Source organism: Nycticebus coucang, chromosome 11, assembly GCF_027406575.1.
Source record: "Nycticebus coucang isolate mNycCou1 chromosome 11, mNycCou1.pri, whole genome shotgun sequence".
Lineage (NCBI taxonomy): Eukaryota > Metazoa > Chordata > Mammalia > Primates > Lorisidae > Nycticebus > Nycticebus coucang.
In genome coordinates, this window is record NC_069790.1 from 98,231,301 (window position 1) to 98,245,559 (window position 14,259).

General features: G+C 36.9%; 1 protein-coding gene across 1 annotated transcript in view; it reads right to left on the reverse strand.

The window, feature by feature from the left end:
• The window catches only part of GRM8 (glutamate metabotropic receptor 8), an 843,712-nt gene that overhangs the window by 491,538 nt on the left and 337,915 nt on the right, over nt 1-14,259 (reverse strand). Inside the window, exons 3-4 of the mRNA XM_053553714.1 lie at nt 744-879; nt 116-270 (exon numbers count right to left, since the gene is read on the reverse strand). Of these exons, the coding sequence (XP_053409689.1) occupies nt 116-270; nt 744-879 (291 nt within the window). The remainder of the gene's footprint in view (nt 1-115; nt 271-743; nt 880-14,259) is intronic.

Consider the following 14,259-nt stretch of genomic DNA (forward strand, 5'->3'; position numbering starts at 1 on the left):
AATTCTATCCAGAGCCATCAATAATGGGTGCATTTCATCATCTTCCAACACCTCCAGTTTACCTCTGAGTTTTGATTCAACTGGAATGAGAAGATACTCTATGGTGTATCCTTACCATCAATTGATGCTCTTTTCGGCAAAATTGTCACGGCCCCTTCTGCAATCTCCTCCTGCTGATAGACAGGTGCTATTTTGGATCCCCAGCTATCTGAGCCAATCCAGAGAAAATGTCCACTTTGGTTTAATTTTTTTGCTGCTTCCAATATCCTCCTATAGGAATAAAAAGAAATAAAGCATACCATATTTATCAAGAAATGCCACAATTATGAATGTTACAAGATTGGCTTTATAAAATGACTAATATATATACTCAGAAGATCACTGTTGAACAATCAATCATTCTAGCTGCCTGAGACTTATCATCTCCTGAAGGAAATATATTAGAGACTACCTCCAGCATATCTTAATTATCCTTATCCTTAGCCTCATTCACATCATTCTGTCCATCACCCTTATTTGCCTCATCTAATTCAGTCCCCAGGTTTTACTCTATAGGCATTTCATACTTATAATCTAGAAGGCTTGTTGTGCCTGTCTGTAGCAGAAGGCAGTCTGTAATTACAAGGAGATTATGCAATTCCTGTGAAATTTCACAAGACTTTACACTGAACATGAAATATGTTTTTAAAAAGATGTGGGCTGTCATAAATCTGATCCCACATACAGAAAAAAGTAATCAGCACCTGATGTCATCCTCGTTGGCAAACATAATCACTGCTCGGGCATTAGGTGTTTCTAGCAGGCGCTTGATAATTTTTTCAAATTCTCCAGGTCTTGGTTCACGTGGAATTTTCTGTGATTGAGCAATGCAAACACCACCTATTTTTTGAAAACAAAAAATGTGATTCAGAAATAGCATTTATTTAATTAACAAACTTAATGAGTTAAGTACTATATAAAAGCACATGATTCAGTACAGGATTTTGTTTCTCAATATACGTCATTGTCACCTCTTAAAAGCAATCATGCTGTTTACATTATAATATATTCACCAAGTAATTGACATAATTACTTAATCATACATGGATTTGGGTTTTTTCCAATTTTAAATATTACTTCTCTGGATATAAGGAAGAAAATCAAAGTGTATAAAGAGAAGGGCTATTTTGATTTATGTAACACAAGCCAAAGGACAAGTGACAGAATTAATAAAAAGTAGGAGAATTTCTTATAATTAAGATCCCTATTAAACAACAAGGTCCTTTTTCTACTTTTATTAGTAGAACTCCTTTAAAGTTAATTTCATTGCAGCAACATTTTCCCACATCAACATAAAGACATAATGATGTGTTATGAGACAAGCGGTTTCAAGACTATTTGAGACACAGGCAAGTCTTGAAGATATAAGCCCTCAGTTGACATATGTCTCTACCATGAAAACGGCAGAATTCTCATTTTACTAACACATCAACAGAAAAGAAAGAACTCTTCTTTCACCCCCCATTCATAAGATTCTGCCTCTGGGCTGAGTTAGGAGAAGAAGAAAGAGGCTTCCCCAATTGCAGTGAAGGAGACAAATAACATATCCTGGTACTAGAAGACAAAGGACTATTAGCAATAAGTTTCAAATGCATTACGGTGTAAATAGGCTTTTTTTTTTTTTTCTGGTCCGCTGAGAATTAAATCACCATTTACAGCACTGCTTCAGTAGGCAAAGACATTTTTACTTCCAAACAATCAACAATGCACTTAGTCATTCAACCATTATTGGATGCCATTATGTACTCCACACTGGACTCAACATGGGGAATGCTCAGTCTAATCCAGGGGTTACCACCTTAGTCTGGGGGACAGGTACTCATAAATTATCATGGAATATTTAATACAATTTTGGAATTAACAATGTATACAATACAGTGAGAACACAGAGGAATGAGTAACCACAGTGCTTGAGAGGGCTGGATTTTACAAATGGACAGCCATATGGGGACAAAAGTGGGACATCCCTGGTAGAGGCCATGGCATCAGATTATGTTGTTTGAATCATGGCCTGTGGTAACGGGTGGCTGAGGTTGAAGTTGGAAAGAATGACTAGGTCCAACTTGAGAATGACCATTAGACATGCCAAATTCTACAGGCTGAAAGTCCCTATGTTGGAATTCAATCCCCAGTGCTAACATATTAGGAGATGGGGCCCTTTGGGAGGTGAGTAACTAACGAGAGTGGATTTTTCATGAGTGGGATTAGTGTCCTTATAAACAGGCCCCAGAGAGAGAAGCCTTTTAACATCCGTCGTGTGAGGACCCAGCAAAAAGACACGGTGAACCTGGAAGTGGGACCTCACCAGCACCTTGATCTCAGACTTCCATGAGCCACGCTGTCCAAGAGAATTTGTCATAGCATCCCAAATGGACTGCGACATTGAATAATTTGAAATTTATCCTGAAAACAATGGGAACCCATTACAAGTTCATAAGCAGGAGAATTACATGATAAGCTTTATGCTTTAGGAAAGAAACTCAGGTAGCCATAATAAAAGAAATGTCTTATAGCCAGACAGTGGGTTTCACATGTGTTGTGGCCAGACAAGATGTATACAGCAATTACATCTGACAAACAAGTGCTGAAGTATTGAAGGCTTATTTTTCTTATAATTTAGAGAACATTCAAAATTAGATAGCAGTATTCTTACTAGCCTTACCATATGCTCTCAGGGGTGGGAATTGCCCATAATACACACATTGAGTCTTGGTGCTACATGCAATTAGCCAGCTTGCTGACAGACCACTACCATGTACGCCTCTGATGATCAATCATTCTTTAGTAAATAGTTACTGAGTCCCCAGAATCTTCCAGATACTGTGCAGGGGCAAAGGAAAGAAACTCTGCCTTCTCAGAGTATGGAAATGTTGCAGGAAAACCCAGCTTAACATAAAATAAGTAAATGAAGAAGAGGAGGAAGAGAGGAAAAAGAAGATGGAGAATATAATTGTGACCAGGATTTAATTTAATGAGTGCTCAGGGAAAGCCACCCTACAGTGGTGTGATTTAGTTGAGGTCAAAAGGATGACAGCATGGGCGAGAAGAGCAGGGTGAAGGGCAGGAAAGAGCTGGTGGTGTCACTGAATGAGGGCGAGGAAAGTGGGTGATGATGAGGAGACAGAGGCAGAGGCCAGATCCTGCATAGCTCTGTGGGATCTGTGGAAGGTGGTGAATCATTAAAGTGCTGAAATTTCTCACTAAATGTTTCTGTTTCTGCTCATGAGTCATGGATAAACATTGCATTTCATGGAAAATGGATGAGAACTGTTGATGTAGAGGGCAAGCTAAAGTGGGGAGAGCAAGCTACAATGAGCCCAGCTGGGAGGTTACTAGAACAGGCCATGGGGAAAGCTGACTAAAGCGGTGGTGGTAGGAGGAGCTGATGGGGTTAAGGTAGAATTCTTGAGCTGTTGGAATCAATGGGGCACTGTGCCAATCTGATATAAGCAGCAAAGCAACGGGAAACCACTAAGTATGACTCCAAGGATTTGGTCTTTGTGACCAGTTCTATGAAGACACCATTAAATAAGTTGAAAATCCAGGAGGATGAGAGAAAGAAAAGAATCATTTTGATTCAAGACAGGTTGTCTTCAAAGTACTTATGGAACATCAAACTGAAAAAGCAAATCTGGAACTAACAGGGAGAAGGGAAATGTAATGAAACTGGAGCTATCTTTTTTTTTTTTTTTTTTGAGACAGAGTCTCTCTCTTTTGCCTAGCTAGAGGGTCATACAAAGCCTCAGCCTAGCTCACATCAACCTCAAACTCCTGCGTTCAAGCAATCCTCCTGCCTCGGCCTCCCGAGTAGCTGGGATTTCAGGCGCCTGCCACAACTCCTGGCTAATGGAGTGATCACATTTTAAGAAAACTTTTAGAACAAGGTGTAGAGGTTAAATTGAAGACTGACCTCATAATTTTTTAAAAGCCAAACAAATAAATTGCTGAGTTGAAATGTTAGGTAACTGTAGGAATGCAAAACTAAGTAACACTCTCTAGGGAACAAGAGCTGTTTCAAAATATGACTGCCCTTTTAATTATATTGCTGAGATGACTTAAGCATCCCATTAAAGACATATTATATCCTGAATATCATTCTGAGACTACTATTGACTCCATGGGCAGAGAAAATGAGGTTCAGAAGAATTTTAGTGAGACTATTTCAGATGAGGCAAATAGGCAATCCAAACGTACAATAAAGTCTGAATTCCCCGATTGATTTATTCACTAAGGACCTGTTGAACATTTTTGTTTCTAAAAAGCTGAGTCAATTAGGTTGGATTGTAACACAGTTTAAATCCATTTCACTATTTTCTCTCCCTTTCTCTCACTTCATATTTGTCAGCTTGGTCCATCTGCATTTTCTTGGGAAAAACCACTATACAATTAATCTATTTCAGTTGAACAAGTACTTGACAGAGAAACTGCTTCCCACGGCATTTTGCTGTTTGATGCCATATGGATATTTAATTATTAAATCGTGGACTGATTACTTCTCAAGTGATTGGGATTAGAAGATTAAGATTTCTACTTAGAAATCTGTAGTTCATTCATAATTTCTGTTTTCACATCAGTCAAAAAGCCGGACTGTTAATATGTTCATAAGCACTCAGGGTCTACTGTTTTAGGAGATACGGACATTCAAAGGCAGCCTGTCCTCAGCAGCATTATGATATAATTGAATAACAAGATGTACACATAAGAAACAGCAGACAAGAGAGTGCAAGTAGATAACAATGAAAGATAACAACAAAGATATCTCAAAAAGCAGAAATAAATGACAAATGAGTCATCCCTAAAAGAGTCCTATGAGTTCAATATAAGAAAAGGTCATTACATACTGTTAGAATCTGGTTTCAAAACTCCAGTAAAATTCAGCCAAACAATCAAGCCTAACCACAGATGTGTTTTCCATACAATACTCAACATCTGTTGCTTTGCTTTTTGAGAGAATCTCTCTCTTGATTTAAACTACTGATGTGGGTTAGAGATAGGGAAGTTGCCTTTTATTGAAGAATTTCTTCATTGCCTCTAGTTTTCTATATCTTGAAAGATTACTAATTGTGTTCAATTAAAGGAAAACGAACTTTCTTATTCTGCAGGTATGTTTCTGTTCCGCAATTTTTAATACTTAGTATTTAGGGAAAAAATGTTGTGTGAAGAAATTTATAAGCGAATGTTTTCTAGAATTTCATATCTAGTGTCCTTGTAGGGTATGTAATTTTTCTTCTTTTTATTATTTAATAATAATTTAAAAATAATTTGATGAACTGGACTTCATGTGCATACTAGAACACAAGTGATTGCTCTTTCCCCTTCTTCTTTGCTCAATCATACAGTAACTATTCCTAATGCCAACATTCTAAGGTTAAGGTTAGTATCATCACCATCTTTCTGATGAGGAAACTGAGAAACAGAGGTATTAATAGCTTGCAACAAAGGCTGGAACTCAGCTTCAAAGCCAGATCTGTCTGACGCTTAAATCAAGACTTTTTTCAGTACCTTTCCCATCCACAATTGACTATACCTATAACTTTATGGTTTAATGATTTCAAATGATTGATGAATAAGATAAAACAAATTTAAAGACATGTTTTAAAATCTCAGCAGGTTGTTTTTATACTACATCTATAGACAGCCATCTAAATACAGTAATTCTACTGAGTACTAAGAACTTAATTAAGGTATTAACTGAGTTAAATCTCCTCAGCATGAAGCCAGTCTACCCTCAAAAATCCACATTTTTGTGTAAATGTGTGTCTTCAGGAAGGCATTTTTGATTTCCTTTGTCTTCCACTTCACTTTTATACTAAAGCAACAATAATTATAATTTGTTTGTTGATACCTTTGTCCTCTCTCTCCTGCAGCTAGAATTTCATGACTGCTGAACTTCGTCCTTCATTTTTTTGTTTGTTTGTCAGACCCAGGTGAAACTCAAATTCACTGCCAATAGTGTGCAGGGCCGACATGATAACCACTGAGCTACGGTGGCCAGCTTGAACACTGTCTTCCAAATATATGTTTAAAAATAAATGTCATAAAAGAAAAGATTTATGTGTGTGTTTATATATGTATATGTGTGTGTGTATACACACACACATTATATATACATATATATACACATAATTCATAGTATACATGATAAGTTGTCAGTGAAATGGGGTCTGCCTCCCAAAATGGTTCTTATTGGGGTGACATGAATTAGAATACCACTTAGGCCTTAGTTTATCCATCCATGGAGTGTCATTATAATCTGCTTTTATTGATACAAGAGCAAATTTGTAAACAGTGCCATTTCAGAACTTTTATTTCTTTGGAAAGCTCAGACTGATGGGTGAGTGGTCTAATATCTCAGACATAAACAATAACAGGCTTGAAGGCCTTGGCTTGCTAGTGCAGAAAGATGGTACAGTAGAGAAGAAAATAAACTCGGTGTCAAAAGACCTGATCTTGTGTGATTTTAAATAAGTCTTTTAAATCTCTATTCCCCATCTCTTAATGAAGTTATAATAACTATCTCCCAGAATGTTGTGAGAATCCAATTTAAAGGGGTAAACGTGACAAACCACACAACTACACAAATGTGACACATCATTACCACGGCTGACAGTAACAATCATAGCACAGACAGGCAACATCCCCAACAGTGAGAGTGGAGAGCGCTGACATTCAGACCAGCTCCTTGAACCCTCCACCATTCTTTGTGTACTATTATCACATATCCTAAATTTTGAGTTGGGATACTTGCTCCACTTGCTTATGCTCATAAACAAAATAATTAGGTTTCATATTTCATGAATCACAATATGGGCAGAAGTCACGTGTTCCTCCTGATCCTCCAATTTCTACCTAAGTGTCCTTTCAAATGGAGTCCATATGTCGTATGTATTTTGAAGATTTGTGTTGAAATTAGAACTCAGCTCTTTAGTAGAATGGTAAAAACTATTTAAGTGTTCACAGTGACAATTATTAATCCAAACTGTTATGAAAACAACAACAAGTTCTGTTTCATTTAAAGTTTTCTCTACTTTATTAAATGGCTGAGATCTCAAGTGGTGAAATAATACTGTTGCAAGTTGGACTCCCCAGGAAATAGATCCTCAGAAGGTGTTTGAAGAATGTGAAATTTGCCTTTGGCATCTACCCTATGGAGGGCTCAGGAGGAAGAAGGACTTAGCAGAGAAGAAGTTCAGCTGGCTGTGCTCCAGTAACAGGCTCAAACACCAAAGAGAGTTCTGAGGCTAGAATGTCCTAGGCAGTTGCTTTGAATCAGGCCATGAAGGCCAGGGTATTATATCTCCACATCAATCAGTGTGATGGTTAATTATATGTGTCAACTTAGCTGGACCATGGGCTGCCCAGGAAGCTAGTGGAACATTTCTGAGTGTGTCTGTGAGGGTGTTTCTGGAAGAGATAGCACTGGGGCTGGTATCATCCAATCTGTTGAGGCCTGAACAGAATACAAGTGTAGAATAAGGTTGAATTAATTCAGCCTGACTGCTTGAGCTGTGACTTTGATCTTCTGCCTTTGGTGTTTCTTGTTCTCAGGCCTTCAAACTCCTCAACCAGCCTTACAGGGTCTCCAGCCTACAGATGGCAGGTTGTGGGACTTCTCAGACTCAATAATTATGTGAGCCAATGCCTTACGATAAATCTTTTCACTCTGACCAATACAATCAGTCATTGGAAGTGGGCCATTCTGGGAAGGAGGGAAGGTGATCTGGGACAAGGTATCTCTTTGAAGCCAGGGAAATTCCTCAAGGGTCTGAGAGCTGAAGGCTATCTGCCTACAGCAGTCTCAAAATAGAAACCACAGATCCTCCCCTGATAGGGTCTTGAAATGTGATTCACCATATCTATACAATAAAATTTACAGGAAAACGAAGACACATTTTTTTTTTCTGAAATAATGGTATAAGTCAAGTGATTAATAGAATTTTATTGTTTAATGTTTAAATTCCTCTTCAAAGATGTCTTCCAGCACAAAGAAGGGCAATCTATACAAATGGTAGAAAACTGGCATTGTGGTCAGCACAGAGAACTAGGAACATAAAACTTCATGGAAATTCAATAAACAAGTTTTGTTAAAAACAAACCAAAAGGAAAAAGAATTATGTTTGTAGTTGTTGCTTATGTTTAAAACAAAAATCTCTAGCAATAATCTAGAAGGAGAAAAATAAAACAAGAAACAATGTCACAGCATCAACTTCCAACTGTGATGGAAATTGAGGATTAACTTATTAGGATAAAGTTACTTCCAAAGCTGTTTATAAAATAATAATGTGATTTTTATAAAAACAACGTGACTACTGTGTTATTAGTGCCTGAAGTTCGTTCATAATTTCTATCAAATAAAGTTCTACATAAATCAGATCAAGTCTCTGGTCATATACCTTAAATCTGTATAACATACTTCAGTTTTGGTGCACAAACAAGCAAACAAAAGTACCATTTTACCAATTGTTAAAGACAATAAACTGTTGGTTTAAATAGACTGGTCAAAATTATATATTGCTCAAAAGAAATCTGCCTAGCATTAACTTTTTTATTTAACAAAACTGTGATATAGTCAGTCAACCATTATTTATTCCATATGAATGTGCCGTCCGATAATAGCAATGAGCAAAACAAAACTGTTTTTCCTTTTGATGACAATAAGAACACACGTACTCACCACATTAAATATCCCTACCATTGTTTTTTCATCTTCCTCAAGACATGAGTAGAATAACAATTTGACTTAATGCAATTGGTCCTTTAGTGGTAGTGCAGTAAAATTTGTTCCAGGGATCAAATAAGTGTAATCACACTTCCTGTAACAATATTTTCACCTCCTCATGTCATGTACAACTGGGACTTAACAGCAAAGTGCACAACATGATGAGATTGTGTAAGTTTATCAACATAAAGTGCACTTTGTGAAAGAGAATATTTATCTGACACATCACTGTAAAGAAAAAGTGTTATCTTTAGCAACATGGATTAAAATAGTAAAGTCACACTTCAATCCACGTTCATTTTCTCTCTCACTCACGTTCTCAAATACTTTATACTTTCTCCTCTATGAAATGCCATGTGGACTCCTAAAGGGATGCTGAAAAGCAATGCAATGAGGGAACAAAATTCCTGGTACAGAAGAGGCATGTGCCTGATGCTTCTACCCAACTCGTCCCCACAGGGCAGCAATAAGGATGATCAAAAAAAGAGAAGGCACCCCTGACTGTCTCCACACATCCTCCCAGAGAGACACTGATGCTCCAGAGGGAGACTCGCCTGGAGAAACTCACAGGGTCAGTGCCCATGCTGAGCTCTCTAACTCATCCATAACAATCACACATTCAAGGGTCTTTTCAGAGGAATACAGTAGTAAGTGATCATGAATCTCATCTCTAGAGTCAAACTTCCTGGCTCCAAATCCTGGTACTTCTCTTATTAACTATGTGGCACTGGATAAGTGATGTCCTTTTTTGTACCTCTGTCTCTGATGTGAAGATTGGGAGGATGTTGCCTAACGGGTCATTATGAAAAGATTAAACAGACATTCAACAGTTATTTGGTTTCCCCCCCGCAAAAAACAAATTGTTTTATAATTGCTGAATTGCAAATTATTTCAAGCCAAAAATTGACAAACCCTATGCAGAATTAATAACTCCCTTATCATTGAGTGATATTAACCTACAATATTTTTAGGAAGGTGAAATTTCGCTCCCTCAAAATATGCAGAATAATAACTCCTCCTAGAGATTCCAGTCAAGGGAGGCAAGAGTCTGCTGAAGGAGCCTCTCTGGTTGAAGGGAAACTCAAGCCCACCAAGGTTAGAAGTCAATTTCTGAAGTGTTGGCTCTTCCCACTCCTATAAACTAGAAATGCCTAAGGAGACATAGGTGCAGTAGGTGGGAAAGATTCAGGGAAAGAAGGAAATAAATATAAAAAAAGAAAACCAGGAACTACAGAGAGTGAGAAGAAAAAGGATGGAGAAGGAGGAAAAGAAGAAAAAGAGAACAAGACCACCCCATCGAGAAGTCTCTCTGGACCTTGACTAAAAAAAAAAGAAACAAATAGGGTCAAATCAGCAAATGTGGGGTTAGGAACAGAAGGAGAAGGGGTACTCGAACAGGTTTAAATAAATGTCATTAATGTGTTGCATGCACTTGTCTTTATCTGGGTTATTTTTGGAGAGTGATTTGGAATTTTTACTTTGTTTTGTCTGTTTATTTCTTTTTGTCATTTCAAAGCAGTTCCCAGATGGAGCCAACAATAATGACAGCAAGGTTTCAGAAGACAGCGCTAATTCCCTTTAAATGCTCAAATTCCCAATATGAACGGACTCTCCAAGTAAAGAAAAAGTCCATATTTTCCAGCCCATTGCCTGGAAAAAAATATTATGTCAAAGACAATACTGAGATCAAAGTGAGTACTGCTTAAATTTCTTACTCATTCTGGACAAAAAAAAAAAAAAACAGCATTGGGGTTTTAATTGAGCCCATTACGTAATTCAGTCACGGTTAGTAATTCAGATTAGTAATTCAGTTACAGATTAAGAATTCATTACAGAATTGTACAAATTAAAGAAGTGAGGGAAGAGAGAGGACATTTGTGGTATCTATCCTTCTTCAATTATGGAACAGGTGTTTGTTGAGCACCTTCTACCTGTCAGATGTTTTTATATACAGGGGAGCAACGAACAATGTGCAGAAGGCCCCTGTCCTCATGAAGCTCCACCCCAGTGTGTCTCTATAGTCTAGTGAAGCCTAATTCCTGTGGGCTTTCACAGATGTGATGAATAAGTGAATAAATGAGAAGTCCCTATGTCAGGCTATATTAGAATAATCTATCAAAGAAACAAGCATGTCCATGTTTTTAAATCACCACTACTTAGAAAAAGAAAAAAAAAAAGCATCTTTGCATCTATGTTATATATGTGTATAATATAGTCTTGGAAGTATCTCAGGAGCAGATATAAGAACTTGCAAATCATGAGCATTCTTCTATTCAGCATCAAGTAATACATTATTCTACCTATCATCATTACTTGAATTCTACAATGTACTGGCTTTCGATCAGTGATCTTTGCTCACAAAGTATCTTCAGCAAATGCTCAAAGGGGATTGACATTCTCAATTGAAGAAACAAAATACTGATAGCAGAAAGTTCATTACTGTTTAAGCCAAATAACCCTTTAGAACAAGGGTTGCAGCATGAGTAATGCATAGCAGTGATCAAACTAAGAAATGGACTTCAAAACAAAAATAGGAATAAAACCCATTTAAAAGCTCAACCTTTCAAGCAAATGCAAGTAATGTGTAGTCTTTCTCCAGATAATGCAAGATCATTCTCCATAGCAAGATTTGATCAATGTGTTTAAGATCTAAAAAGGTTAGAAATGCAGTTATATACTTAAATTTTTGGATTAAAATAGTACTAAAAGGGGAGGAGAGTGAATAGACATCTTTTAGATAGTAAGCCATCTAAAATTTTAATTCTTTAAAGGATTCTTGTTAAGACAAATGTTGAACCAGGTTTTATTCAAAACAAAAGGCACTTAGTAGCTTGAGATGTAAGATGCTCCCCTCACAAAAAATTAACTCTATTAACTTTTCCTTAGTGAAGAATGGATTCTTAGAATGAAATAAAATAACATATTTGAACATAAAACACTAGTTCACCATGTTTTAATGTTTAATTTCAGCCTTCAAATATCCAAGCACTACTAGGTAGTTGGGTAGACCTTATAAACTTCTTTTTACATTGGAGAAATGGCTCCCAGGGTCACATGGCTAGTAAAGAATCAAATGCAAACCTTGTGAACTTAACCCTAATGGCCAAGAACAATCAACGTACTTTTTAAATATCTCCCAATAATTATCTCCTTGGTGATTAAATCACCTTATTTATGTAATTAAATATAAATATAGTGCCAACAGGTAAGGTAGTATAATCAAATGTGAACTCTTAAGGTTTACATCCAAAGGTTTAGAAAAATGTTCTGAGGGGCTTCCGTGGCCTCTCAGACACGCAGAGTCAGACAAGAAGCCTGTGGCTTGACGAAGATAAGCAGACCAGAAATTATTTGGTGAGCAACAGCCAGAACCGGAAAGCAGGATTGGCTGATTTCAAAGGAGATGAAATTCTGCCTCCTCAGCAGTGCTGGACCTACCACCCGAGCAGTCACTCTCATGGATGCTTATTATGTACCTCTGTAGCTGCAGCCTGTGGACTCCCCAGAACTTGGAGGAGTTTCTGTCTTATAAGCCTGCCACAACTTTCAACTCTCATCCACCTGTAGCCTTCCCACGGACTGTAACCTCATATCATTGCTAAAATGCTTGATGCTGGAAGAAGCACTCCTGAAATCAGAGCCAAGGATCCTATGGGCCAGCCCCCTGGAGGTCTAATAGAGCCTCAGGACTCATTTAAATAAAAAAGAAAGTTTTTGGTCTGGTTCAGGTTAAAAGGAAATTATACTGACTAACATCCTCCAAACAGCATCCTACAGGCTTCTTTCCCACATTCACCCAGACGTGTCTGCCATGGCTTACGCAGCATTAACTGAGCTCTAACTGCATGCTGAGCTCTCTGTTGAAATATGCAGTTATAAAAATGAATACACAATCACTGCTCTTAAGGAGATAACAGTGAATAATACAATGTATAAGCAAATATCACAATCTGATGTACAAAATGCTGTAGTACAGGATACCCTAGGGATGTTGGACCAGGAAAATGGAATCTGGTAACTGTAAGATTCACTGGCTCTTGACAGTGACCTTGGAAATACATGGTCAGAGAAGCATAAAAAATAAGTGTATGATACATTGATATGTACCAGTCAACAAGTCAGAAAACTTTCCAGAAGTGAGCTTATGATCTATTTGCCTAGCCAAAACCAGCAAAATCTACCAGTCAATAGACATGTATGATATTTCTGATAAAAATGTGATTGTCAATTAAAATGCTAAATATGATGTAATAAACACCCTGCACTGTATGTAATAAACATATATTATAACAAAAAAACAGATATCTCACATGGGTATTGAAGAAACACAAAGAAAAAAGTAAAGTAACTGTTAGCATTGCCATTTGAGGAGGAAATAGCAACGTGTCAATCTTAAGAACCATGGATTACAGCTAGGCTCAATAAATTTTAATCACAACTAATCAAATAGCTATCTACATGGCTATGTTCATTTTTGTATTACAGCACATCATAATTCAGAATAGTGTTTTAAAAAATTACTCCTATTATTGATAATTGTGAAAATGAGTAGGCCGGATCAATATTGCATCATTTAGGGATATACCATCTAACATTCTTTTATTGAAACCAAAAAAATTTTGTGTCCTCGGTGTTATAGGGAATACAGCAAGTGTGTTATAACATTTCGCACTAAATTATATCGTTTATCTAAGGGTTCTAAGAAAAGAACATTAAGTTTTCAACATTTTCGACATTAGCCAAGCATAAAAATGAAAACCGATCAGAACTGCAAATGACAAAAGGATAACAATTTGTTACTTCATAAATTTCTGTGGTATAATTTCTACAGTTTCCATTCATGCAGTGACTCACAGATAAGACTCATTCTCCTTACAAATGCTTTATATCTTTACCACATATATCACGTTAATATCTATAAGTCAAGGAAGTTCAGCTTGTAGGGAAAAAAAGTACCCTGAAATATAAATAGCATAACAGAAGCACCAGTTCTATCATTGTAACAAGTTCGCTCATGACATGGTATCATTTTCTGATCCCTATATTGTATCATGCCCATGTTCCTTTTGCATAACCCTAGACAAGACACATAACTGCTCTGGCTATAAGTTTCTTTTATTTGTAAAAAGAAGGGTGCTTGACAAAATGATCTTAAGATTCTTTTCAATTTCAACATTTTGTGTTTCTGTGAATATATCACATACACTGCCTCCCATGAGTACTGTGAATTATGTAAGTTCTAATATAGGAACAGAACATCATGTAAAATACAATAAATGACTTTTTAAAAAGCCTACAAGACAAGAACTAACAGATACATAAGAAAACTTAGACCTAATTCAAAATTATAAATCTGGCTTCACAAGTCAGAGCATGACTAGGTAACTTAAAAACGAATTGTATAAGAGTATTGGCGCTTTGATCAGGTGCTATGGCTCTGGTGATCAGTTTATCAAAGCACTATAGTCACCTTTGTTCAATAAAAAGAAACTGGGGTGGCC